Below are 27,332 nucleotides of genomic sequence, written 5' to 3'. Positions count from 1 at the left end.
ACATAATGGTGACCCGTTTGAACCTTGTGTAGGCACTGCAAATTCTGAGGCAAGAGTCCAGGCATTATTCTTATTGAACAATTCTAGTATGAATGCCACATTTCTTCTGATTGGTCATACAATAATGGAGTGAATCCCCCCCCCCCCCCCCCCCCCCCCCCCCCCCCCCCCCACAAAGACTAGTTCCTGGCTTAAGAAATTTGCCCAGTTCTGTGTGAGCACAAACGCATGTTTAAAATGACTTTTGCATTGCCTTAGCAACTCTGACATCACTGCCAAATGTGCTCTTTGGTTTTCAGGCTGCCCATACTGTATAAGTGCAGAGAATGGCCACTGTTGCTGGCAGGACAGGACAGGGCAGGGCGGTTTTGGGTTCGGTCGGCTGCTCCCCTGTGATAGTCCGCAGGTGTCCCGCCCTGCCCCGCGCCGCCCCACACTGGGTCCCCCTCTACAGAACCTCCATGGGGACCAGGTCCTCGCCCGTGTGGATCCTCCCCATTGGCTCCGCCAGTCTGAGGTACCTGTGCCGCCGCGGGAGAACGGACATCCTGGTGACAGACGATACGATACGTACCTGTCACTCAACCTGTAAACGTCCTGTTAAATGACTAGACCCTCCCCTACCCATACCCTAACTTGAATATAAGAATATATATCTTAGAAAGAATATAAATCTTCTGTATTTTAGTTATGTCCTACAAAATTCATTTTGTAGTTTCATTGACAAAAATATATGTTGGGAATTAAGTACTCATATCGACACAATATAGATGATCTCTGATTATTCGGAGAATTGAAGTTACACATTTAACAATGCATATCACTATTCAACTTTTGAGAGCTAAGACGGTAGTTGCTTAATGTGAACTGCCTCAGTTGTGCATGGCAGTAATGTGCAGCATGGTCCAGGCACGCCTGGCAGTCATACCAACAGCGTCGACCCCTCATTGGCCATTGTTCCAGGGGAAAAGCCCCTGTCTGCATTTCCCATTGTCTCACCCTAAAGGAACCCCACAACTCTTTCATCATTCTCTCCCCGTCCACCTCGCCTAATGTGTGGTGAGCACTCTGGTGCAAAATGGCTGCCGTGTATCACCCAGGTAGGTGCTACACATCGGTGGAGGCTGAGGCGAGTTTCCCCTGTTTCTCACTGTAAAGCGCTCTGAGTGTGAGAAAAGTGCTGCATAAATGCAAGACATTATCATTATTATTTTTTATGATGTTGGACAAAAACAAACATAGCAGTGTTGGGCAGATACTTCTGAAATTTTATCTAAAACCATTTTGTCTACTTTTCATGGCTTTAACAGGTTATGATCAGGCTTGCAGCAAAACAAAACAAAAAAAGAAACACACTTACTTTGGATCACACCGTCTTATTGGCACCGCCAACAAAATGGCTTCCTCCTGCATCCCAATGGTTCAGAACTGCAGGTTTTAAGTGAACATCAGAGTTAGCGCCTTTCATCTGTCACAAAGATCTCATCTATAAATCATGGCTGAGATTCCAGATTACTCATACTTTATTACGAGCTTCAGTTATAAAACTTTAATTTGCAGAAACACTCATTCGAGGTCACAAGCACTGCTGTGCATCAGCAGTTGGCTGCGTTAGCTTTGTCACATTTAAAAATGGAAAACAAATTGAAGTCATGAATCACAAACTGATGTACTGACAATACATATGAGGAGATGAAAGATGATTAGCACTGGGGTGGATATTTAGCATAATGGGTAACAAACTGAGCTACGGAAATCCAGGGGTGCCAAAACATCTTAAATACATCTCATCACGGTTATTTTTGACTTGTTTGCAAGGCAAAAATTGGCATGTCACCAAGGGGAAGACTGCTCGTCTTTCGACGAATAGAAACGACACGTTGAGGTGATTAAGATGTATGGAATGCCAAGCACAGCTTACTTTAAGGGGCACATCACTATTTCTTGAATATAATGGAGCTCATCAGCATGCTCAGGAAATATTGTTGTGGTAACACATGCCTTGATGCAATATGCAAATTTACACACAATTCCAGCTTTGCTATTGGCTGAGATTCTTTTAACAGAGTTGACACAAGCAATACTGTAATGCCATGTTGACACAGACATTTCTGCCTGTCAAAAATAACTGTGATGAAATGCTTTTTAAATTTTTTTTTTTTTTTTTAGATATTTTGGCACCATTAGCTTTCCATACTGAGCTTGCATCTGCAAGGTTGCAGGTTTCATTCCCAGGTAGGACACTGCTGTGGTACCCAAGAGCAAGGTGCTTAAGCAGAACTGCTTCAGTAAAATACCCTGCCGTGTAAACTAATTTAAGCTTCGAACAAGAGAATCCGTTAAATGCCTCAAATGTAAGAACTGCATTCTGAGCTCTGAAGAATAACCCTTCATTTTAGGGTAGTGTCAAAATCCTACACAAGCTGCACAAAAGCTCCTTCCAAACATCCATTCACTTTTAATGACAAAGAGAAGCCGGGTAGCAGCTTCTCCTTCAGAAACGGGTCTGAGTCCCGACACAGGAGAACCTCAGACGATTAAAATAACAATGTGACGGGTGGGAGCCACACCAGTGGGAGTAATTTACACACCCCCAGGGCTGTTTCTGTCATGTGAGCTGCTTCACTAGGCCTGACGTCCTGTTAATATTTACCTGGATGTGAATGGGCATTAGCATCTACACAGGCAGTGCCAACCTATGGAAAAAGCAGAGTGAGGAGGGATTGGATCAGGACAAAGATAATTTGGGAAGGACACATGGGGAAAAACAGAAGATATATTTCAGTTTTTGTTTTTTTTTTAGGCATAAAAGACATATTACAATAAAGATGCTACACTGCTTGTTTGGAACCCAACTGTGAGCAAGATGGTAATGAAACCATTTTTGCTTTTAACAGACTTTGACAGTTAAGCTAGTTTAACTGCGAATGTAACTGTCCACAGACTCTTCCCGTTTCCACGGCAACAATTATTGAGATTTCAGTTTCTTTTCACTCTGGGGCATAATGCGTTCACAATATGCAGACGTGCTACCCGATTATTAAACTCTTACTGGCCCGTTGGGTTGACAAGCAGGCAGGTGACAGAATTTTGGCTGTAGTGGGTGCAGTCTCTAATGGATAGTCTCCCAGTCAGAGTTGGCAGGCGGTGAAACAGGCCCTTCCACATATCTGCACAGCTCTGGCATTCCTGGCGAAAGGCAGTCCCCAGATCTCACCCCGCCAGCTAAGAGCCGTCGCCCCGTCGGAGCGAGCGTACCTGGGCGGCCTCGCGCCCGCCCCGCCCGGGGGCGGAGCCACAGGAGGGGCTGCGTGCCGAATGGTCAGCCGAGAGGATGTGGGCGGAGCCGAGCTCCAGGCTGGCCACCATCTCCTGAGACTTGGCCAGCAGGCGCTGCAGACAGCTCGTCGGGGAGAGCCGCCCATCAAGAGTCTGTTAAAAGGAAAAAAAAAAAGGAAAAGAAAAAAGGATTTGCACCGCCAGCATCGCCAAACATGCCGTCTCTGTCCGTTCAGCTCTCACGCTCAGCGTGTGAAACATGGCTGGGTATCGCCGCCCCAGCGCCCAACGCCGACTGCCAGCGTGGGGTACGTGTGAAAGGCTGCATATTTCTCATTCAGTAGTTATAAGCTAACGAGGCGCCTCACCGTCTGTTTCAGTAACTCTCAAATCCCACTGGATGAGAGACAAGAAGTGGGCGGAGCTGTGACCGATACACCCTGACGCAATCTCAACCAGCAGTTGGTTATTTGCACACTATCTTTTGATTGGCTGAAATGAGTCTGATTGACAGCGCATCGCAGCTGTGTCCATTAGAGCAGGGGTCATCAAACAGGTTTGACCCGGGGCCAAATTCTCACGTAGCAAATACCTTTTGCGCCAGACCACCCCCTCCCCCCTCGCCCACCCAAATGAATGCTGGGACTGGGAGTACAGGCTACTAACTGATAATACCAAACGCAGCTCATGTACATCTTTGGCACACTTTGCATCACCCCTGCTTTCTCCAAAAACTGATTCTTTTTCTGCCTATTCTATTAATTATTTATCAATTGGCACTCAAGTAGCCACTGTAGGCATATATAGCCTACATTCAATTGGCCTTGATGTATTCCATATTTTTCTTTCAAACCTATATTATTTTAGTATAACTGAAGCAATGTACAGTAACATTTCTACTTTAATTAACATTTGGTGTTTGGATCTGAGAAGACTTGCTAGCAGACCAGATGTGGCCAGGGGGTCCCTAATTGATGATGAATCACTCACACTGTCCGGGGACCGTGGGTGGGGTCCCAGGTCTCCGTTAGCGACGATACGGGGGGAGGCCCTGTATGGGGAGGGGCCATCCGTGAGCCTGGGGCTCCTCCCACTCCTGGGTGATAGGGCGGGACAGTCCAGGAGCAGGGAGGTCAGGTCCCCCTGACTGAGAAGAGGTGAGAATCACCACGACAATCATCATCATAACAACCACCTTGGGGTCCCCCAGCATTTCAAATTTAAAAACGCACTAATCCAACCCCACTCGACGATCACACCTGTAGCCCAACACACACACACACACACACCTGTGGTCCCATCCAGAACACACACACCTGCATTCCAACATATACACACACACACACACACACACTCCCACTCACACCTGTAGTCACATACAACACACACACCTGTAGCCCAACACACACACACCTGTAGTCCCATCCAGAACACACACACCTGCATTCCAGCATACACACACACACACACACACACACTCCCACTCATGCACACACCTGTAGTCCCATACAACACACACACCTGCAGTCCAACACACACACACATTTGGCAGACACTCTTATCCATCGCTCTGGATAAGAGCGTCTGCCAAATGCCTGTAATGTAACACACACACCTGCAGTCCAACACATACACGTGCAATGCCACCCAACACACACCCGAGACGAGTTCAACGCATTTCTACAAGTCATTCTGAAACCCATAAACATTATGCCCACCTGAAATGAAACTACAGTAGTAAAGGTTTAATTTTGGGAGAAACATGACTCTAGCACTTTAGCATGACTATAACCCTTTAGTGCGACTGTAGCGCTTTAGCATGACTGTAGTGCTTTAGCATGACTGCAGCGCTTTAGCATGACTGTAGCGCTTTAGCATGACTGTAGTGCTTTAGCATGACTGCAGCGCTTTAGCATGACTGTAGCGCTTTAGCATGACTGCAGCGCTTTAGCATGACTGTAGCGCTTTAGCATGACTGTAACCCTTCAGCATGACTGTAGCGCTTTAGCATGACTGTAGTGCTTTAGCATGACTCTAGCACTTTAGCATGACTCTAGCACTTTAGCATGACTGTAGCGTTTAGCATGACTCTAGCACTTTAGCATGACTGTAGCGTTTAGCATGACTCTAGCACTTTAGCATGACTGTAACCCTTCAGCATGACTGTAGTGCTTTAGCATGACTGTAACCCTTCAGCATGACTGTAGCGCTTTATCATGACTGTAGTGCTTCAGCACAACTCTCGCGATGCGGCTAGCCAGGCCATGGGACGCCCACTCACCTCCCCGGCGACGCCCGGCTCCCGCGCTGCAGCAGTGTCTCCTGTGCGCTCTCCAGGTTGAGCTGCAGAAGCTGCAGGTCGTTCTGCTGGTTCTCACACACCTAAGAGACACACACACACACCGACAGACAGACATATACCACACACACAAGTTCACACACACACACACACACACACACAGACAGACAGGTCATGCCATGCTCTCCTAATAAAATACACTTATATTCAACAGACTTCACATGAGATATCTGACTGGCTGCTTCCATGGATTGGTCTGTGGGGTTTGTGGTTGAGATTCATCTGAAACACGTTTCGCCGACCGCACGGGACGCTGGGTACGGCGGCAGACTGGGAAACCGCAAACGCAAAGGGAAGAAAACAGAACAAGGGGGGACGGCCATTTCCCAAAGCATTCCTCCCGGCAGAGGCACGCGCCCCGGTTGGTATGGCGATGTGCAGCCGCCGCAGAAGAATGCCGGGGAGTCGGTTTGTGGCAAGCCCAAGTATTTCAGAAGGAACGTCACGCTGCATTTCAAACGAGCCTCTCGCTGCCTGAAAGGCATCCGCATCTCCACATCTCCAGTGGGAGGTCACTGAATACACACTGGGTATACTGCTGTGCAGTTACTGAGCTGTGTTCTCAGTCAGACACACTGGGTGTACTGCTGTGCAGTTACTGAGCTGTGTTCTCAGTCAGACACACTGGGTGTACTGCTGTGCAGTTACTGAGCTGTGTTCTCAACCAGACACACTGGGTATACTGCTGTGCAGTTACTGAGCTGTGTTCTCAGTCAGACACACTGGGTATACTGCTGTGCAGTTACTGAGCTGTGTTCTCAGTCAGACACACTGGGTATACTGCTGTGCAGTTACTGAGCTGTGTTCTCAGTCAGACACACTGGGTATACTGCCGTGCAGTTACTGAGCTGTGTTCTCAACCAGACACACTGGGTGTACTGCTGTGCAGTTACTGAGCTGTGTTCTCAATCAGACACACTGGGTATACTGCTGTGCAGTTACTGAGCTGTGTTCTCAACCAGACACACTGGGTATACTGCTGTGCAGTTACTGAGCTGTGTTCTCAATCAGACACACTGGGTATACTGCTGTGCAGTTACTGAGCTCTGTTCTCAGTCAGACAAATAAAGCTACATCCTAGAGTAGCAAATGACAGAGCTGTAAAAGCTGTTTCTATGTGGTGCAACACATTCTTGAGTGTCAGAGCTAAATGTTACAAAATATTAAAGCAGCCCCCTCTCAATATTTTCAGCAACACTTAAGACACACAGAGGGCACACTGAGCTGTTACTCCACACAAACGCTGCAGGTTTATCTGTGTAGCTCTAGTCCTTGACTTTAATCCAGGCTCTTACTGGCTCCAGACCATTCCAATAAAAAATGTGCACAGCCCGGTCTTTCAAGTCTGGTAAACTGACAAATTGTTACACGGTGACATGCCTGCACACTTACTGTCCTGCTTTTCAGGTTCGGCTGGGTTTATAATAATAATAATAATAATAATAATAATAAACTGAAAGGACAAACCCACAGACTGCTCATACTGGAAAAATGCAGCTGTTGACATGGTCACCAAATAAGCAAGCTGCACAATTAATGACACTTTTAAAATAAGACATTCTTGGCTGCCCACTTGGCCCAATTTTATGTGGAATTTTTGGACAGTTCACAAGGAAGCTGTCAGAGAGAGACTTAAATCAAAAACCTGCAATTTGATATGAGCATGCCCTGAATGGCTTATATTGTTTATTATATATAACTGAAACATATGTACTCATATGATATCTCACACATCTGTACAGTGAAGTCATATGTGATATGGCTCTAAACAGTGAATAGGGTTTTGAATTTCTTCTGAGAAGCACGTACACAGGATGCAATGGGGGTGTGTAGAAGGTGTGAACACAAACACGTGTGTGTACCTGGCGTAGGCACTGGAGTTCGGACTCAGTGCGGTCCTGTTTGGACCGGGCCAGCTGGAGCAGCTCATCCTTCCGGCTTTCATCTTCCCCTGTGCAAACACACCAGAACCTCATCTACCTACAATGCACCTCCAGCAGACCAGAACCTCGTCTACCCACGATGCACCTGCAGCACACCAGAACCTCGTCTACCCACAATGCACCTGCAGCACACCAGAACCTCGTCTACCCACAATGCACCTGCAGCACACCAGAACCTCATCTACCCATAATACACCTCCAGCAGATCAGAACCTAATCAACTCACAATGCACCTCCAGCACATCAGAACCTCATCTACCCCTCCTCCCCCCTCCCCCCTGGTGTACCTGATGCAGCCAGCTCCCGCTGCAGTCTCTGGTTCTCCTGTTTCAGCCGGATGATGTCCTCAGTCTTCTCCCCCAGTTCCTCTGCAGGGACACTGTGCTTTAGTACCGTGCTGCGACAGTCTGCGCGCGCAGCAAGGCATGCAGGAAAGCTTGCGGCAAAGCATGCGGCAAAGCATGTGGCAAAGTATGCGGCAAAGCATGTAGCAAAGCGTGGTAAAGAATGCAGCACAGCATGCGGCAAAGCATGCGCTAAAGCATGCAGCAAAGCATGCCGAAAACCATGCCGCAAAGGAGCCCCCCATGCAGCCTGGTCACCGCAGAGCCGCAGAGGCAGCACGCTTCCCTTAAACCCCTTCAGACCCAAAAACAGGTCAGGTGACTCTTTAATTCTTTAATTGATCACTTAAGCTAAATGGAGATCAATTCCACCATGAAAACCATTCAGCCCTGTGGCTCTCCAGGACCAGGGTTAAGCACCACTGCCTCATAAAAGTACATGCATAAAAACAGCGTTGTTTAAACGCAAACCCAAGGGCCGATTTAAAATGATAGCCCACAGAAATCTAAGTTTAACTTCGTTACAATCAGATTTTAAATCCCCCTTTTCTGAAAATGCAGGTCCCAAATCATCTCAGAAACAAAGATGAAAGATAGTGAATCGTGACACTGAATCAAGCTATAACACGCACCCTGCCCAACCGGGCCGCATAAGCAAAACATGTTCCTGCACCGCAGAAACCTTTGGGCGATTCACACCCCCACGACCTGCTTCCTGAAATTGCGAAACCGCACACGGTGTCATGGGTTTGTGCCTTTCTGCGTGATCAGAGCGATGAGACGGCGATACTCAGAGAACAGACAGCATGCCGCTGAGCAGGTGACCGCTCTTCAAAAGCGCTCAACCCGACGCCAACATGTGACTGATCCTTCCAGAGCAGCGGACGTGATTTACGTGTGTGTGTCTGCATGTATCTGTGTGTGTGTGTGTGTGTGTGTGTGTGTGTGTGTGTGTGTGCACGTGTGTAAGTGTGTGCTTGTGTGTGGAGCGTATGCCTGAGTGTGATAGTATCTACACGTGTGAATTTCATAACATATTCACTGAATTCTTCTCTACCTAGTTTTAAAAAAAAAAGGAAAAAGCTCCAGGTGGCCCTGATACTTGTGGCCCGTGCTGTATGTGAGTGACCATGGCAAAGAGCTCCAGGTGGCCGGATACTTGTGGCCCGTACTGTATGTGAGTGACCATGGCAAAGAGCTCCAGGTGGTCTGATACTTGTGGCCCGTGCTGTATGTGAGTGACCATGGCAAAAAGCTCCAGGTGGTCTGATACTTGTGGCCCGTGCTGTATGTGAGTGACCATGGCAAAGAGCTCCAGGTGGCCGGATACTTGTGGCCCGTACTGTATGTGAGTGACCAGGGCAAAAGGCTCCAGGTGGTCTGATACTTGTGGCCCGTGCTGTATGTGAGTGACCAGGGCAAAAGGCTCCAGGTGGTCTGATACTTGTGGCCCGTGCTGTATGTGAGTGACCATGGCAAAAAGCTCCAGGTGGTCTGATACTTGTGGCCCGTGCTGTATGTGAGTGACCATGGCAAAAAGCTCCAGGTGGTCTGATACTTGTGGCCCGTGCTGTATGTGAGTGACCAGGGCAAAAGGCTCCAGGTGGTCTGATACTTGTGGCCCGTGCTGTATGTGAGTGACCAGGGCAAAAGGCTCCAGGTGGTCTGATACTTGTGGCCCGTGCTGTATGTGAGTGACCATGGCAAAAAGCTCCAGGTGGTCTGATACTTGTGGCCCGTGCTGTATGTGAGTGACCATGGCAAAAAGCTCCAGGTGGTCTGATACTTGTGGCCCGTGCTGTATGTGAGTGACCAGGGCAAAAGGCTCCAGGTGGTCTGATACTTGTGGCCCGTGCTGTATGTGAGTGACCAGGGCAAAAAGCTCCAGGTGGTCTGATACTTGTGGCCCGTGCTGTATGTGAGTGACCATGGCAAAAAGCTCCAGGTGGTCTGATACTTGTGGCCCGTGCTGTATGTGAGTGACCATGGCAAAAAGCTCCAGGTGGCCTGATACTTGTGGCCCGTGCTGTATGTGAGTGACCATGGCAAAAAGCTCCAGGTGGTCTGATACTTGTGGCCCGTGCTGTATGTGAGTGACCATGGCAAAAAGCTCCAGGTGGTCTGATACTTGTGGCCCGTGCTGTATGTGAGTGACCATGGCAAAAAGCTCCAGGTGGTCTGATACTTGTGGCCCGTGCTGTATGTGAGTGACCATGGCAAAAAGCTCCAGGTGGCCTGATACTTGTGGCCCGTGCTGTATGTGAGTGACCATGGCAAAGAGCTCCAGGTGGTCTGATACTTGTGGCCCGTGCTGTATGTGAGTGACCATGGCAAAAAGCTCCAGGTGGCCTGATACTTGTGGCCCGTGCTGTATGTGAGTGACCATGGCAAAAAGCTCCAGGTGGTCTGATACTTGTGGCCCGTGCTGTATGTGAGTGACCATGGCAAAAAGCTCCAGGTGGTCTGATACTTGTGGCCCGTACTGTATGTGAGTGACCATGGCAAAAAGCTCCAGGTGGTCTGATACTTGTGGCCCGTGCTGTATGTGAGTGACCATGGCAAAAAGCTCCAGGTGGCCTGATACTTGTGGCCCGTGCTGTATGTGAGTGACCAGGGCAAAAGGCTCCAGGTGGCCGGATACTTGTGGCCCGTGCTGTATGTGAGTGACCATGGCAAAAAGCTCCAGGTGGTCTGATACTTGTGGCCCGTGCTGTATGTGAGTGACCATGGCAAAAGGCTCCAGGTGGTCTGATACTTGTGGCCCGTGCTGTATGTGAGTGACCAGGGCAAAAGGCTCCAGGTGGTCTGATACTTGTGGCCCGTGCTGTATGTGAGTGACCATGGCAAAAAGCTCCAGGTGGCCTGATACTTGTGGCCCGTGCTGTATGTGAGTGACCAGGGCAAAAGGCTCCAGGTGGTCTGATACTTGTGGCCCGTGCTGTATGTGAGTGACCATGGCAAAAAGCTCCAGGTGGTCTGATACTTGTGGCCCGTGCTGTATGTGAGTGACCATGGCAAAAAGCTCCAGGTGGTCTGATACTTGTGGCCCGTGCTGTATGTGAGTGACCAGGGCAAAAGGCTCCAGGTGGTCTGATACTTGTGGCCCGTGCTGTATGTGAGTGACCATGGCAAAAAGCTCCAGGTGGTCTGATACTTGTGGCCCGTGCTGTATGTGAGTGACCATGGCAAAAAGCTCCAGGTGGTCTGATACTTGTGGCCCGTGCTGTATGTGAGTGACCATGGCAAAAAGCTCCAGGTGGCCTGATACTTGTGGCCCGTGCTGTATGTGAGTGACCATGGCAAAAAGCTCCAGGTGGTCTGATACTTGTGGCCCGTGCTGTATGTGAGTGACCATGGCAAAAAGCTCCAGGTGGTCTGATACTTGTGGCCCGTGCTGTATGTGAGTGACCATGGCAAAAAGCTCCAGGTGGTCTGATACTTGTGGCCCGTGCTGTATGTGAGTGACCATGGCAAAAAGCTCCAGGTGGCCTGATACTTGTGGCCCGTGCTGTATGTGAGTGACCATGGCAAAGAGCTCCAGGTGGTCTGATACTTGTGGCCCGTGCTGTATGTGAGTGACCATGGCAAAAAGCTCCAGGTGGCCTGATACTTGTGGCCCGTGCTGTATGTGAGTGACCATGGCAAAAAGCTCCAGGTGGTCTGATACTTGTGGCCCGTGCTGTATGTGAGTGACCATGGCAAAAAGCTCCAGGTGGTCTGATACTTGTGGCCCGTACTGTATGTGAGTGACCATGGCAAAAAGCTCCAGGTGGTCTGATACTTGTGGCCCGTGCTGTATGTGAGTGACCATGGCAAAGAGCTCCAGGTGGCCGGATACTTGTGGCCCGTACTGTATGTGAGTGACCAGGGCAAAAGGCTCCAGGTGGTCTGATACTTGTGGCCCGTGCTGTATGTGAGTGACCATGGCAAAAAGCTCCAGGTGGTCTGATACTTGTGGCCCGTGCTGTATGTGAGTGACCATGGCAAAAAGCTCCAGGTGGCCTGATACTTGTGGCCCGTGCTGTATGTGAGTGACCAGGGCAAAAGGCTCCAGGTGGCCGGATACTTGTGGCCCGTGCTGTATGTGAGTGACCATGGCAAAAAGCTCCAGGTGGTCTGATACTTGTGGCCCGTGCTGTATGTGAGTGACCATGGCAAAAGGCTCCAGGTGGTCTGATACTTGTGGCCCGTGCTGTATGTGAGTGACCAGGGCAAAAGGCTCCAGGTGGTCTGATACTTGTGGCCCGTGCTGTATGTGAGTGACCATGGCAAAAAGCTCCAGGTGGTCTGATACTTGTGGCCCGTGCTGTATGTGAGTGACCAGGGCAAAAGGCTCCAGGTGGTCTGATACTTGTGGCCCGTGCTGTATGTGAGTGACCATGGCAAAAAGCTCCAGGTGGTCTGATACTTGTGGCCCGTGCTGTATGTGAGTGACCATGGCTAAAGGCTCCAGGTGGTCTGATACTTGTGGCCCGTGCTGTATGTGAGTGACCATGGCAAAAGGCTCCAGGTGGTCTGATACTTGTGGCCCGTGCTGTATGTGAGTGACCATGGCTAAAGGCTCCAGGTGGTCTGATACTTGTGGCCCGTGCTGTATGTGAGTGACCATGGCTAAAGGCTCCAGGTGGTCTGATACTTGTGGCCCGTGCTGTATGTGAGTGACCATGGCAAAAAGCTCCAGGTGGTCTGATACTTGTGGCCCGTGCTGTATGTGAGTGACCATGGCTAAAGGCTCCAGGTGGTCTGATACTTGTGGCCCGTGCTGTATGTGAGTGACCATGGCTAAAGGCTCCAGGTGGTCTGATACTTGTGGCCCGTGCTGTATGTGAGTGACCATGGCAAAAAGCTCCAGGTGGCCTGATACTTGTGGCCCGTGCTGTATGTGAGTGACCATGGCTAAAGGCTCCAGGTGGTCTGATACTTGTGGCCCGTGCTGTATGTGAGTGACCATGGCAAAAAGCTCCAGGTGGCCTGATACTTGTGGCCCGTGCTGTATGTGAGTGACCATGGCGCGGTCTCTCCCCTCGGCGGCGGCTGTACCTCTGAGCTGGCCGCTCTCCGCCCGGGCCTCCCGGCAGCGGCGGTTCAGCTCCTGGGCCTCCTTCAGCGCCCGGGCCTCCCGCGACCGCTGCTCCTTCAGCGCCTCCTCCAGCCTCTGGAAGCGGCCCGACAGCTCCACGATCAGGTCGGTGGCCTTCGTCACGTCCTTATCCTGTCAACACACGGCCGGTGTCTGTCTGGAGCTCACACCAGGAGCGCTACAGGCCATTCCTAGTCACCCAGCAGCCATTAGATTATTACAGATGAGGAACCCTGTGTTTGATTGCGGGTGTGATGTCACAGAGGGAGGTGGAAAGCCTGTGATGTCACAGGTCATGTGACCGGCCAGGGGGGCCCTCTCACCTTCAGGCTGAGCATGGCGGTGAGCTCCTCCTCGTGCGCCTGCAGCCTGCCCACCTGAGAGGACAGCTCCAGGATGGTGGCGTTCAGGCTCTGGTTTCTCTCCTGTAGGGGGCAGCGCAAGCCGTTACTTTACTGCTCAACCTGTATCACTGTGCCACTGTGTGAGTGAGCTCAACTCCTCGTTTCGTTGCTCCTTTACAGCATCTCCAAACACTTAACCATGAAAAGTATAAAGTATATTTCACAGGAAAATACATACAATGCTTAGAAGTTAGACTGTGTTACTTAGATAAGAGACTGTCTTTACTCAAGATGAAAAAATAATATCCACGTACGTTTCTTGTGTCTCTCTTACAAGTCATTTCACATAAGGAATGTCCAGTGCATTCTGGCTGTAAGCATACTGAATGTAGGAATAACTTTAATGTAGGGAAGAAAATCCAAAAGGCGAAATCGTCACTATTGTGACACCATTTATATAATGTAATGATAAAACTTTTTCAAAAGATGAAATACTCATAGAATACACAATTATCTATTAATGCCACATCATGCATTTCATTTTCCATGTCTTTTCAGCTTAATCCATGAGCTCAGAAATGACTGAGCCTCTCCAGGTCCTGGGCTGCTGAGCCCTGATAAAAGCATGTTTTGATATGCGAGTACACAGTGACTGTGAGTGCAGCTGTGTGCAGTGTCCACCAGAGGGCGCTGCGGGTACCTCCAGCTCCTGGCACTGGCTGCTGGACTGCAGGTGCTGCTGGCTGAGCTGCTGCAGCTGCAGCTGTGTGGCGCTGAGCTCCGCGCGGTCGTCCTGCTGGCGCGCTTCCGCGATGCGCAGCTGCTTGGTCAGGGCCTGGATCACCTCCTTCCGCTTCTGCAGCTCGCCTGGGTAACGAAGAGAGCAGCCCGTCACCCGGGAAACGCAGAAACCCTGCCCATCACCCGGGAAACGCAGAAACCCCGCCCATCGCCTGAGAAATGCAGGAACCTCCCCATCACCTAGGTAGACAGGCCTGCTGGGAGGCTCATCCTGTTAAGGCTCTGTTCCAGGGCATGGATGAGCCCGATGGTGTGAAATGGATTTGTGACTGTGTCAGTGCTGATTGACTGGTGGCTCCGTAAGGCTACACAATGGACTCGCTAAGGAAAGGCTGGTTTCAGTAGGCTGGGATAACTGTGCCTTATTGCATATAACCATCCATCATAGCCATCCATCATCCGAGGGGTATTAACCCTGTATTTTCACATGCATTGACAAAACGCAGTGTTAGCAAGGGTTTGGCCACTGATTAGTATTATTAATACTGATGAGGACCAGCAGCCAAACATAACTGATATTTCTGTGATGCAGGCATCTACATTCAGGATTACTGTGTAATCAGACCTGAAATACTTAATCCAGATGCTGAAATTTTCAGCAAAATCTGAAAACACTCCTGCAGATCCCTTGAGAATATTTGATGAAATATTACTGACCAAAATACACAATCATAGAAAGTCAGAACTGCATTGCGAACACTGGTGAGAGAGCTGCCATAAAGACGTAAAAAAAAGAAAGAAAAAAGGGCGCCCCCTGCTGTCACCCTCCAGCCGCGCGCTCCTCTGCTCCAGGGTCAGCACCCTCTGGCGGTCCTGCTCCCAGGCCTGGAGCTGCTTGTGGTGGGCGGTCACCATGGCGTTCAGCTCCTGGTCCCGGTCCTTCAGCTCGGCCATCAGCAGCTGCAGCTCCCGCCTCTGTTTCTGCAGCACGGCACTCTCCGTTACCGCGGCGATTGCCTCGCTCGCCGTTACGGTGCCGCTCGCCGCTCCCGCCATCATGGACCCATTCCCTGTTACCGGCGTCACTGAGCCGCCCGCCTTCACCGCCGCTCCTGGCGTTACCGCTACTCCCGTCGTCACCTTCTGCAAGACACCGATGAACCCGATTTCATGACAATCACCAGGGACAGGCCCAAAAAAATAAATAATCACACTACAATGCCTCTCGTTACAAAAACAACCTCCCACATAACAGCATCTAAAAACTACATCCAAACCGGTGGTGGTGTGTGGTGAGCTTTGCAGGTACCACAGAGACACAAACCACACAAGAAAAAGGCGGGAAAACTGTGGTACACATGAAAATCACAGGCAAATATGGACGGAGTGTAGCACAGTGGGTAAGGAACTGGGTTTGTAACCGAAAGGTCGCAGGTTCGATTCCCGGGTAGGACACTGCCGTTGTACCCTTGAGCAAGGTACTTAACCTGCATTGCTTCAGTATATATCCAGCTGTATAAATGGATACAATGTAAAATACTATGTAAAAGTTGTGTAAGTCGCTCTGGATAAGAGCGTCTGCTAAATGCCTGTAATGTAATGTAATGTAATATATATTTCAACTACGTTAAAGCTGTTCACATCACTCCGTATAAGAGTGTGTGATAAATGCCGAAAATGTAAATATACCAGTAAAATTAAACACCTTCCCATCCTTGGTAATGACTCAGCCAGTGTTTCTCAAGTCTAGCCCTGGCATCTCACAGTATACATACTGACCCAGGATCAGTTTTCTCCTGTGCACATCCTAAACCTCATCTGTTTTGGGCTTGTGGGGTAAACTTATCCTGGATCAGCAGTCAGACTCTGCGGCACTTCATGAATACAGTTAAGTGACTGTAATGTGACATGGTGTAGGCGGCAGTGTAGTATAACGGCTAAGGAGTTAGTCTTGTAATCAGGTTCGATTCCCCAGTAGGACACTGCCGTTGTGCCCTTGAACAAAGTACTGCACCCACATTGCTCCAGTATATATCCAGCTGTATAACTGGATACAATGCAAGTCACTCTGGATAAATGCCTGTAAACTAAACTAAACTAAACATGGTGAACACAGGCCCTGGTCGTACCTGGCGCTGTGGCCTGTAGATGGCGCTGTGCTCGGGGGAGACGCGGAGGCTGCGGGACGTCCCGTGCCCGGTGCTGAGCCGGGCCGACGGAGGGGAGGGCTCTGCAGGGGCTCTGACATGGTTCTGCTAAAAAAAAAAAGACACCAGCGTCCCGTGTCAGTACAGCATCTGCCTTCAGCATGCTCGCCGCTCAGAACGGACCTCTGCCCAAAACTCACACTACGTTTGTCCCATCCTACCCTCAGAATAACCAGACTGGCCTGAGCTTCATGCATCAAAACCAAGTCTTTTGTCTTTATCCATTTGAAGTGATGATGTAATTCGAATAATCAACAATCACAATATTTCAGACATAACTCGAGGTTTGTAGCACTGTTTTCATTTCATTTAATCTTCAGCCTCCAAAAATTCTCTGAATTGATGTACAACAATGGGGCAAATGGAAGGTGTTAAACCCAGGTGACATCATTATTTAAGGTGGCATTATGCACATTTACTTTGTTGTGGGCAGAAGTATAATTTGCTACACATTTGAAAATGAAACAAGAGTGCATACCACTAAGTTAAATAATGAGTATATTGGAATTTAACAGATAGGATGGCAGCTGGGAGAGCATAACTTTTAAAAACTGTAATAAGGTTATTCAAACAGGGACAGAAACTCAAATCTCATCAAAAGCAGTGATTAAATTCTGTATATTTTCCTTTGATAAAACAAAACATTGTATACAACAATACCATCTTATATCTGTTCCGAAAATCTGCATCTTCCATAGACATACTGTAGAGTGTAGATTTAGACTCTTATAGTTAAGTTACCTTTTTAACTGGGGTGCTGTGCCAGATATCTGTGCAAGTACCTGAGAGACGGAAAAGGTTTGCTGGGTCATTTTCATGTAGCATGCAGTGGTGAACTTACAGAAAACCCTTCGATAATATGACACTGCTGGGAATTGTAAATTAAAGTGAACATCAAGGTAATTGTTATTGTGCACTAGCAATGGATTACACTTGTACAATTACGGTAGATAGCACTGACTATCCAGATTATACCCAAATCCATAAAAATGCCTTACCGAATATGGGAGAAAAACTTGGTGCTGAACTTTTCAGGCTTTCGTTTGAACTGAATTTGCGTTTATCTGTGTCCATTGCACATTACTCATGGCTTGTGGATGAGAATAAATAGACACGATACAAGACGTAATGTCCCTGTCGGCGAATTACGTATAATTGTGCACTTCACTTGATAGATCATGGAATGGCAGGTTTAGTTTCTTTTTTCTCACTTAGCTGCGACTTGGACTTTACAAGGCAACAGATACTATTAGCTGAAGTTAAAACTTTCCAGTTAAATAAACCTAGCTGGCGCTGAAGCGACGCACATTTTTGTAAAACGAACATTAACGTTCTTAGCTAGCAGGTAACTGAGCAAGCATTAGCCACTCGTTAATACAGTTTCTGACATACTACATTAGTTATTACTGGTAACGCTTGCAAGCATTATTGGTCTTTTTCCGAGCTCACCAGACAACCAACAAGCCGGTTCCCAGGTTATGGTGGAAAACGGCAAAGTTTTAAACTAAGTTTACAGTCTTTGAAGCATCCTTACTACTTTAATACTAGTTTTTTTTTTTTTCAATTTTAGGCTCGTGTTTCAGTTTTACAGGAAATGGCGTACCGTGACCGGAACTACAAAATGCTAAAAATAATCTTTTTGAAAACAAAAAATATTTAGACGACAAGTATATTTTAAATAAATGTGTGAACATTCAAAATGTTCAGTCTGAAAATTGCTGCTTTAACTTTCACCAAAACATATTTCAAAGACTAACCTATCTGTTAGTTACAACCACATGGTTTGGAAGTTTGTCGCATTAGTTTCCTCTTTTTTCTTGTCTAGACTACTGTTTCTTTAGTCTAATTTCGTTGACAAAAAGCCATGTTTTCACCGCTGCTGTTGTTTAAGCGATGCAAAACCGTGAACCACGGTTCCGCAACTTAAACGCTTACAGGTTTACATGTCTATGATGACTGGCTCTTTTAGGGCAGACTGGTTTTAATCCTACGGTAAATCTGAAAGTTTTTCATTTAAAATCTCATTTTTAAATTATTTTAAAAATAAGCCAGTAATTGTGACAGATGTACAGACATGTCAAGCAGAGTCTTGATGTATGAAAAGGCCACAATCAATTTTTCAGGCAACTGAATGAGTTTCTATTGACGCTAAACTATGCGTCGGTTAGGAAAGAGACTGAAAGGACCCCGAAAGAAAGCTGTCAGAAGAGAGGTGTGCTTCTGCTGTTTGTTATTTTTTTTAAGCGATTAACAACTACATAATAATGCTTATTTTTTTATTTAACAGAACGTAATATAAAGGTTGTATTTACGGGGTAGGTATTGTTTTGACCACTTTGGTCTCGTTGATTCGGGGGTTAAAAAATGAATGAGTGGGAAGTGGCAAGGCAGCAACCATATTGGTAGCTAACATAGCTAGCCAGCTAATTATCGTGTATGCTACTAGTCTAGCTACTAAAAGTTAACGTGTTATTCAATACTGCTAGTGTGACAGGTGCTTGTAGGCGTCTTTCCTGTAAGATATTTCATGCTGTGTTACTGAAATATTCAAACTTGTTAGGTATTTTGTTTCTCAGCTAACTTTTGAAGCCAGCTGGCTACCTCCTAATAGTCAGCAGTGTAAACCTGTAGCTTAGTTAAATTCGCCTCCTGGCTAATTTGCTAACTTCTGACAGTCATCGGATTGAAAAGTAAAATTATCTCGACAGCAGTTTTTGTCCTGTATTCATCAACAGCCAGAAAGCTAACTATATAACTGCCGAGCCATCTGTATACATTTTCAAAACAGATTTCATTTTCATTGAATATGAACAACAGTATTTGAAAGGAGGGTATTGGAAAGGGTTTATTTTAATCGCTATGCTGGGTGGCAAATCGGATACGCGCACATCCGGTATATGTTAATCATGTGTTTACACTTCAGTTTTGTTGTGTTGCATGGATTTTATGCGTTTAGACTGTGATCTGGCAACGGATCGTAATTTTGCCTGTCTCTAGCTCTAATTCTGGCTGTAACGAGGTTTGCCTACCATGTTAAATGCACTTTCGTAAATCGCTTTTTCCTTAAGCGGCTGCCAAATTAAATTGTAATTCTAAAATCACATTTCTATAGTTGATCAGCAGGGTTTCCAGCAAATCCCTCATGTTTGTTATGAAATGTTGTTTGTCAGTAGACTGTTGGTAGCAGAAGGCGCCGGGGTTGGATCTGAATCGATCCAACACCACCAGGACCCGAGCCAGACTACCTCCACATGCGGTTAAAATCGGATTTGGATGAATCTGATCCATGTCTCAATTATTGTATGTTGATCAGAATAATCAAATTTATCGAAATGGTCAGTAAATCTGATATATGTCGCAAAAGAACACCCATATCAATGGGATATGTTCCATATCAGGTTCTAAAATTTCTAAATAATTTCTAGAGGCTAAGCTGCTGGAAATGACATCCTAGGCATCTTTTTAATTTTTAATAAATCGAATAAATGTTTTTTTTAAAGTGCATCGCAGACGGTGTCTCTTCACTCAACAGATTATTGTGAAGCTTCTCATTGAGTTTCAAACGGGTCTTGAACCACATTCATTGGTATATTGTTATTTTCAGTGCCTGACAAGACTTTTGATGGCGTCATAACGATGTTGATACAAGGAATTAGTAAGCCTTGGTTATTTTTTTCATTGAAATGCTTAGTCGACGGCACGAATAATTTAAAAAAATAGCATGTTTTGTCGTGAGTGGGATTTTTCTCTATATTAGATTCGGCTGAAATTATAACACAGAATGCACTCTCAGAAGAGTTCCCGTCGCGTGGTGGATTTCAATTCGCCTGGTTTTATACAGCAAGCTTTGCCATGGATTTCACTTTCACGTCACTTCTTTTTCTTAGTCACTAGATGGCAGTATGAATATACTGCGTACGCCTACATATTAAATACCGAGATTTTCTTACGAACCTCGTGCCAAAAATTGCACTAAAAGTGTATTCAAACATTTTAATCTAAAAGCCTCTTTCATTTTGATATCCGCTTCAATAAAATTATTAACTTTACTACCACCTTTAATACCATCTACAAGTTGCAGAGTTGTAGACGGGTATATGGGTGTCTAAATGATCACATTGTCTATTTGAACAAGGCATGTATCTGTCTACTACTGTATAAGTAAATTGCAATGGTTGTACTACCACTAATTGAAATATAGACATTTATTTTTCTCAATTTCCCAGACCCTCTGGGTCTTCTGCATGGTTCAAGCTTTGGGAACTCACTGTATTGGGTCATGTCCTTTCAGGTGCAGGTGTTGGTTGAGTTTCTCTCTCTCTCTCTCTCAGACTCCAGATCATGGCTACTACTGAAAATGCTGAATCGGGTTCAGCGGAGACTAGAGTGGAGCGCAGGGCCGCTGACTCAGATGCTAAGTACCCACTGAAAGTGCTTTACTGTGGAGGTGAGAGAAAAAAATGCAGGGATTACTCCGAGAGTTGGACGCAGCTGTTTAGATGGTGGAGTGGGGGGACGGTGCCAAAAAATAACTAGAAATCCCCAGAGGTGTGGTAAAAAGATGCCTGTCGTTATTTGATGTCTTTCTAACTATTCGTTCAAGTCCACCCTCCTTTTTATGTGCTTTAGAAATTGCGATTGCGAAGTGACAGCTTGGTGTTTCGTCGCGCTTAAATCCCCTGGGGATTATGGGGTGCTGTTCACATGCAATGCCAGTACACTTGGTTAGAGTTAGCCCTGCGAGTTTGTGTGAACTCAGTTGAAAATGTCCTGCAGAGTGCCCTGCTTCTCTAACATGTCTGTGTTTCTCCCCTGCAGTCTGCTCCCTGCCAACAGAGGTAGGTGTAAAACCCTCTTTGTTTTTGTGTAGAAACGGCCCGAATTCCCTGAATCGGGGTGCGTTTTACTGGCCTCCCAGGTATCCAAGGCTCCACGCTCTGTTGCTAGGATACTATTGCGCTCAGAATAGATGGATGGTTTACACTCCAACACTGTTCTAAAATCTCTTTGCAAATCTCTTGAGAGTTTGCCTGAAAGTTCAATTTCTACCACTAATTTCCGCGACTGAAGCCAGTTATAGACCAGAAAACCATGAAACGCCAGTTGGCCTAGTTGGGCGTTGTTTGATTCCGACTGCTTAAATGTTTCCGTTTTGGTTGAGGAATGACAGGTGGCAGAGATCAGGGTTGTCCTCTCTCTCTTTCCACAGTACTGTGAGTACATGCCTGAGCCAGCAAAATGCAGGCAGTGGCTGGAGAAGAACTTTCCAGACGTGTTCGCCAAGATGTGTGTAGGTAAGAACTGGCCTCCTTCCGTCAGGGAAGTGTTACAGCTGTGACTCTCAGCTGCCCAAGCTGAGTGTCCTTCTCCCTGAACACTGAGGAACCTATGACCCAAAGGAAGGACTGGAGGCCACACACACACACACGCACACACACACACACACACACACACACACACACAGACACAGACGCAGACACATGCACACACACACACGCGCACACACACAGACACACACACACACACACGCACGCACACACACACACACACGCACACACACAGACGCAGTCACACGCACGCACACATACACACACATAGCATACTCACCGTGTTTATTTTATTATGCATGCACTTTGGTAGGCGCTTTATAAATACTGTTTTATTCGGTGTAACAATAGGGTGTCAAATGCCAGTGTTGGTCTTTTTTTTTTTTTTTTTTTTTACTAAGTGTTACTGCTATGTGTATTTTTGTGTAAGACTATGTGGCACTGCAAAGGTTCTGATGGCTATCAAATATCCTTAGTTTCATCCATGCAGGTTTGTGTTAAAACTTTGGGCTAAGATAAGCTGCCCACATCCACAGTAGTTTGTCAAAATCTCAGCTTCATTATTAAAACAGAATCAAAGGGAATCATGGGAAGCATGCGTGTGGTCTGAGTGTGAAACTTGCCTCTGGGTCTGCAGAAAATAGTCAAAAGCAGGAAGCTGGAGATGGAGAGGCGCCCCCTGCTGTTGAGGAGGAGGAAAAGAAAAAACAGAAAAGAGGTGAGAGCAGCTGATTGGACAGTCAGTCTTCCTGAAACCAAAAAAAGAGGTGGAGCTACCAACACCTGTTTGGGGCACTGCCATTTCAATCAACCGCTGTCTCTATTCTGCTGTGATTGTCCACGCTGTTATTAAGATCAGAAATGCTGGGCAGATGCTTGTTGGTACAGTTAAGGATTTTACTGCAGTGGCTATTTGGGAAAAAAAGCACATTCTGAAAGATTACAAAAGGAGAATTCAGAATGACAGAGGAGGTAGCAGCAATGACCAGACACCCACACACAGGACATTCCAAATTGGGAGAAAATAGGGATACAGTTAATAAAAATAAAAAAAAGTTCAGGATGAAAGAGGTCAGAAGGTGGGGTGCACTCAAATCAGAACGGCAATCTCTGCCTTGTTGCCTTGTTTATTTTATGCAAGCGCTTACTCTAACGCAGCTGTAAGCTTTGAAACTATCTGAGGAAGCTGATGTGTAAGTTTATCTGTATAGCACTGTAATCAAGACTAATATAGAAACATCTATAGCCTAATTATGGTCGTATTTATCTCTTTTTGGATTTCAGTAAGGTATTATTCACATTCATTTTGTGGATTTTTGTGTAAAAGCGGTGCTGTCTCACGTATAGCTGCTGAAAGCCTAATCCTCGATACGAGATGGCGTTTCTCAGTGATTCTCTGTTGTTTTCTGTCAGCTTTGTATAAAAAAATAAAACATTTTCTGCATATTGTTTGTGATTCACCTCAACATAAATCAAGGCTGTAGTAGCACCAAAGCCTGAGGTGGTACTTACTTTTTTGCTAATACTCAAATTATATTTGTTAACAGTACCAAGCGTAAAAATAAACCTGTTCTGCAATTTAATATTTACTAAGTTTGAAATTCCTCACATAAATCCTGTGCACATGCTGTTTCCAAATTGAAGTGTTACAGCAGGACCCAGATGGGGTGTTTTTGTACCTGTATTGCTTGTAGTAGTGTTATATTCCACTGAGTATTGCTATAGAAGTGTTATGTTCCACTGAGTATTGCTGCAGTGTGTTATCACTACCCTGAGCATATGGCTTTGGGGTGATTAATTGATTTGTTTTTGGTGTTTGGTTGTTCCTTCTGCAGGTGGCAGAGGTCAGATCAAACAGAAAAAGAAAACTGTTCCCCAGAAAGTAACGATCGCAAAAATCCCACGAGCCAAGAAGAAATATGTGACCCGGGTTTGTGGCCTGGCAACCTTTGGTAAGCCCTGCTCCCCCGCCCCCTTCCAATCACCTGCGCGTGACTTATGCTAATTTGCATAACCCCTCCCCCTTCCCTCTGCAGATATCGACCTTAAAGAAGCACAGCGGTTCTTCGCCCAGAAGTTCTCTTGCGGTGCCTCGGTGACGGCAGAGGACGAAATCATCATTCAGGGAGACTTCACAGACGACATCATCGACGTCATTCAAGAAAAGTGGCCTGAGGTGAGAGCGGACCTGACACTGCGTGCGCTTGGAAAATGTGTCCCCCCCCCCCCCCCCCCCCCCCCCCCCCCCCCCGACGAAGTGAGACGTGCGGTGCTTGTGTGAGAAGATGAAACCCAAGGGAAGTGTTTGTTTGTATGATAAAGTGGTAGGAGAACACAGCTGCCAGTCACCGACGACTTTGAATCAACCAATAGATCGCGTTTTCCATTGGCTCAAATAGAGAGCTACAGTTTGTAGTTCTAAAACCCCGGGTGTCACGGGTGTTCTTCAGCCATGGGTTCCATTGGCAGATTTACAATTATTTTTCCCCCCATAGGGATTTTGCTTTCTGCAGAAAATAAGGTCTAATAAGCGGACATATGTATTGTTCACGTTATAAAATTTTCCAGTTGCCAATGACCGCCCGAATGCAAGCACCTTGTACATACGACTTGGTCACTTGGGCTATTTTTTCCAACATGTTGACAAGAACAACATGTCGATGGTGCATCATTCTTCTACTGCAATTCTGAATGAACAGAGAATTCAGTCAACTCAGCTTCGCCCCCACCCCCTAACCCCACCATTATGACGGTATTCTCTTCCCACAGGTGGATGATGACAGCATTGACGACCTCGGCGAGGTGAAGAAGTAGAGACCAGAAACAACCCCCGCCTCCCTCCATTAACCCCCCCCCCCCCCCCCCTGCACTTTCATTAAGGCGTGCACCACAACGTGAACCTGCCGCCCCCGGCCCACTGCATTAAAAGAAGAGCCATTTCCTCTCTCTCTCTTATTTACTGTACAGGAGCTGGGGAGTGGGCCTCCTCCCTGGCTAACACACTTCACTTCTGTAACTTCTAGCTGCTTCTCTCCGTTGCCAAAGGTCTGATATGATTGTGAACTCCTGTAAGACGCTGCACTAAAGCAATCTTTGGGCTAATAAAACGATCATTTTGGTCTCCTTTGCTCATCCACAGTGGAGTCTTTATTAAAGCTGCCCCATTTGCAAACAAAGCACTGACTGGGTCTCTCACAAGACATTAAGAGAAAATTCCACATTTGCTATTTATGCTGTTTTTCAACAGAAATTTTATTTCAATTTGCTACAGCTACTTTGCTGTATGTATGCACCAGCACACATTTAATACAAACGTTTTCAATTTCAAGCTCAGAATTGGGTATCCTATCAAAGCCTGTGCTCAAAGGAAGTGGTTCAGATCGGTGTCAGGCACGTTAATGTCACATTACATTTTCTAACTCTTATGGTGCGTTCACACAGAGAGCATTTCGTCACCCAAGTTTCCAGAAGTACATTCATTCTCTGTGTAGCTGAGCAATGCCCAGCAGCACGACCAACTGAGCAACTGACTTCACACAGCGAGCAACTCGGTTGATGGTTTGCTGAAGTTCACTAGGCTGAGAGAGGGGCAGGAGCTTCCCGTTGTATCCTCTTAGTGGTCTCGTGCAACTACATATTACTGAAGAGAAATAACGGCGTCATCAAAGACATATATTTGCCATATAGCCACATATGAACTTTTGTTTCTATAGTTATGTCAGGACACTGATAAATATTTGTTATTGCTATCTCGTTAGCCATACCCCTCTCTATATCTCAGTTAGCCACCTAGCTATCCCTCTCACTAGCTGGCTAGTGATCTCTCCATATCTCTCTAACCAGGTAGAGAGATTGCTAGCTAGGCAGCTATCTCCCTCAGGGGTTCTGGCTAAACCATTTGAGACTCCTCCCAGAGATTCTGGTTATGATAATATCTCATAAGCAATGGAACTACTATAAAGCCTTTGCCCTACCAGGTCCTGTGGGGTAGCTGTAGACAAAAATTAATTGGGCTAATTGTTTTGAATTCCCGGTTGAGAGCACAAGACCAGAACAACGTTGCGTGCAAACTATCATCTTGTTTGGGAATTGATTTTCCTCTCTTTGGCAAAACCTGAAAGGTAGCCAGGAGTTATGCAAAAGTTAAGGAAGCAGATCCTAATCTGTGGGCTGCATTCAGTAGTTGTTCACAGGAACAAGGCAAATTAGGACAATGAATGGCGGCTCTGAGAACAGCTCTGATCTTAATGATATGCTGTGTTGGTCAGGCATCTGTATGGATTAGTCAATATGACAGTGAGTGGCACAGATCCCCATAACTGATCCTGCAGATGAGATATCCCACCCATGTTTGGTGGTAAGGGGGGGGGGGGGTGTTCACTAAAGCACATTGAAATAAAGCAGCTACTCACTGTTACCTCACTGCTTCAGGGTCCCAGGTTCGAATCAGGTCCGGTCTGTTGGCCCTGTTGAGTTGCACATGGAATATCTTCCTCCGACTCATGGGCGTTTGTGCCCAACTTGCAAACTGCAGTCAGATAAGCAGAGGTACAAGTCCAGGGGTCAGAAATTAAAGTCCTGCCATGTGTTTCTTCCACGCATGAACTCAGCCAGCTGATTTCACAAATTAATTATACCTCCTGGCTGAAGTGTTATGCTAATTAGCAAACCTGGGTGATTGGAAAAAAAAAATACTGGGAAGGACTTTTATTAGTGGATTTTCCACCTGATGAGTGATGCTAGGAGGACAAGACATGCTTGTCTGTGTTCTCCAGAATCAATTGTGGAAGAACCAGTTATGAGAGCTGATAAATATACAGTTGGGAGGAGGACAAGGAGAAGAGCATAAACAAGATCAAAGTAAAGATTTGCCTTAAAAATAAAAAAAACGCCCTAGGCCAGGGCTGCCAATTCTGTTTCGGGAGATCAGGGTCCTCAGTCTTACCAAAGAAAAAAGTCCAGTGTGGGTACAGGCTTTTGTCCCAACCAAGCAGTTACACACCTGATTCTATTAATCAACCACAAGAGTCCTTGCTAACTGCTAAAATGAAAATGTCCAGGACGGTAGATCTCTGGGAACAGAGTTCAGCAGTCCTGTCCAAGACCTTCTACCTAGGCCAGGGATCTCCAACACCAGTCTTGGACTGTCGGAAAGTTTTTGTGGTTTCCTTTCAATCAACAGCACATTAAGGCCTTGAGAACAAGGTGTGTGGATTCTTCAGCCAGTAAGTTTTAGGGACTTAAATCGCCGGTGCTGAAACTTACCGAAAACCTCTATGTGTTTGTAACATTCTTGTGCTTCTGTAATTCTGTACTTGTGAAATGAAATCTCATATCATTGAAATATAATTTGGACATCAGATCAAACAAATACAGTCACTATTTAATGACAGAATTCTCAACAGAAGCAAAAATCCTGCAAAAGTCTCATTATTCAGAATGTTTTTGTGCACATCCCAAAACCAGGGTTCCTTCTTAACACTGTATCTTAAAATGAATGCATGACCCAACTATGACACCACTCTTACCTCTCTTACCGAGGTCCCTCTAGGCAGTGAGAGGGCTGGTGTTCTGTGTTAAAAGGGGAGATTTGTTTCTCTTGGGGCTGCTGGGAATCCCTGAGAGGCTAACACTCCCCAGCTGTGGCACAGGCTCGTTTGCATGCGTGGACAGTGACTTCACAGAGCCCTCACAAGTTCAGCCACAGA

The 27,332-nt window shown here is 46.6% G+C and overlaps 2 protein-coding genes across 7 annotated transcripts; one reads left to right on the top strand and one right to left on the bottom strand.

Moving 5' to 3' along the window:
- Nucleotides 1-157: 157 nt before the first annotated feature.
- On the bottom strand, nt 158-17,926 carry ccdc62 (coiled-coil domain containing 62). 4 transcript variants are annotated; one of them, XM_035390451.1, is made up of 15 exons: nt 17,296-17,926; nt 17,039-17,079; nt 16,220-16,345; nt 14,915-15,233; nt 14,050-14,216; nt 13,329-13,430; nt 12,966-13,137; nt 7,869-7,949; nt 7,501-7,589; nt 5,561-5,661; nt 4,270-4,426; nt 3,259-3,435; nt 2,654-2,696; nt 1,361-1,428; nt 158-548 (listed from the first exon to the last, which is right to left on the bottom strand). In XM_035390451.1, the coding sequence occupies exons 1-14, from the start codon at nt 17,369-17,371 to the stop codon at nt 1,367-1,369; spliced, it is 1,713 nt and encodes a 570-aa protein (XP_035246342.1). In that variant the 5' UTR covers nt 17,372-17,926; the 3' UTR covers nt 158-548; nt 1,361-1,366. The 4 variants fall into 4 exon arrangements, with proteins under 4 accessions (XP_035246342.1, XP_035246343.1, XP_035246344.1 ...); XM_035390452.1 differs by having other exon boundaries at nt 158-521; XM_035390453.1 differs by having other exon boundaries at nt 3,259-3,432.
- A 228-nt stretch (nt 17,927-18,154) lies between these two features.
- denr (density-regulated protein) lies at nt 18,155-24,758 on the top strand. Of its 3 annotated transcripts, XM_035390456.1 has the most exons (9): nt 18,467-18,509; nt 18,585-18,612; nt 20,629-20,744; nt 21,116-21,135; nt 21,507-21,591; nt 22,262-22,342; nt 23,460-23,576; nt 23,661-23,800; nt 24,394-24,758. In XM_035390456.1, exons 3-9 carry the CDS (start codon nt 20,639-20,641, stop codon nt 24,436-24,438), a joined length of 594 nt encoding a protein of 197 aa, XP_035246347.1. In that variant the 5' UTR covers nt 18,467-18,509; nt 18,585-18,612; nt 20,629-20,638; the 3' UTR covers nt 24,439-24,758. The 3 variants fall into 3 exon arrangements, with proteins under 3 accessions (XP_035246350.1, XP_035246348.1, XP_035246347.1); XM_035390459.1 differs by lacking the exons at nt 18,467-18,509; nt 18,585-18,612 and adding an exon at nt 18,155-18,289; XM_035390457.1 differs by lacking the exon at nt 18,585-18,612 and having other exon boundaries at nt 18,416-18,509.
- Nucleotides 24,759-27,332: the final 2,574 nt, after the last annotated feature.

This window comes from Anguilla anguilla, chromosome 14, assembly GCF_013347855.1.
Source record: "Anguilla anguilla isolate fAngAng1 chromosome 14, fAngAng1.pri, whole genome shotgun sequence".
Taxonomy (NCBI): Eukaryota; Metazoa; Chordata; class Actinopteri; order Anguilliformes; family Anguillidae; genus Anguilla; species Anguilla anguilla.
The sequence above is the reverse complement of the archived record's forward strand: the minus strand, read 5'-3'. Positions and strand labels throughout refer to the sequence as shown.

Excerpts from the sequence above, each read along its gene's own strand:
- ccdc62 (XM_035390451.1), bottom strand. The coding sequence starts at position 17,371 with ATGGACACAGATAAACGCAAATTCAGTTCAAACGAAAGCCTGAAAAGT. Across the intron at positions 16,346-17,038 it reads ACAGCACCCCAGTTAAAAAG|CAGAACCATGTCAGAGCCCC; the intron begins GTAACTTAACTA and ends TTTTTTTTTTAG. Across the intron at positions 3,436-4,269 it reads ACCCACGGTCCCCGGACAGT|CAGACTCTTGATGGGCGGCT; the intron begins GTGAGTGATTCA and ends TTTTCCTTTTAA.
- denr (XM_035390459.1), top strand. The coding sequence starts at position 20,639 with ATGGCTACTACTGAAAATGCTGAATCGGGTTCAGCGGAGACTAGAGTG. Across the intron at positions 21,592-22,261 it reads GTTCGCCAAGATGTGTGTAG|AAAATAGTCAAAAGCAGGAA; the intron begins GTAAGAACTGGC and ends CTGGGTCTGCAG. Across the intron at positions 22,343-23,459 it reads AAAGAAAAAACAGAAAAGAG|GTGGCAGAGGTCAGATCAAA; the intron begins GTGAGAGCAGCT and ends TTCCTTCTGCAG.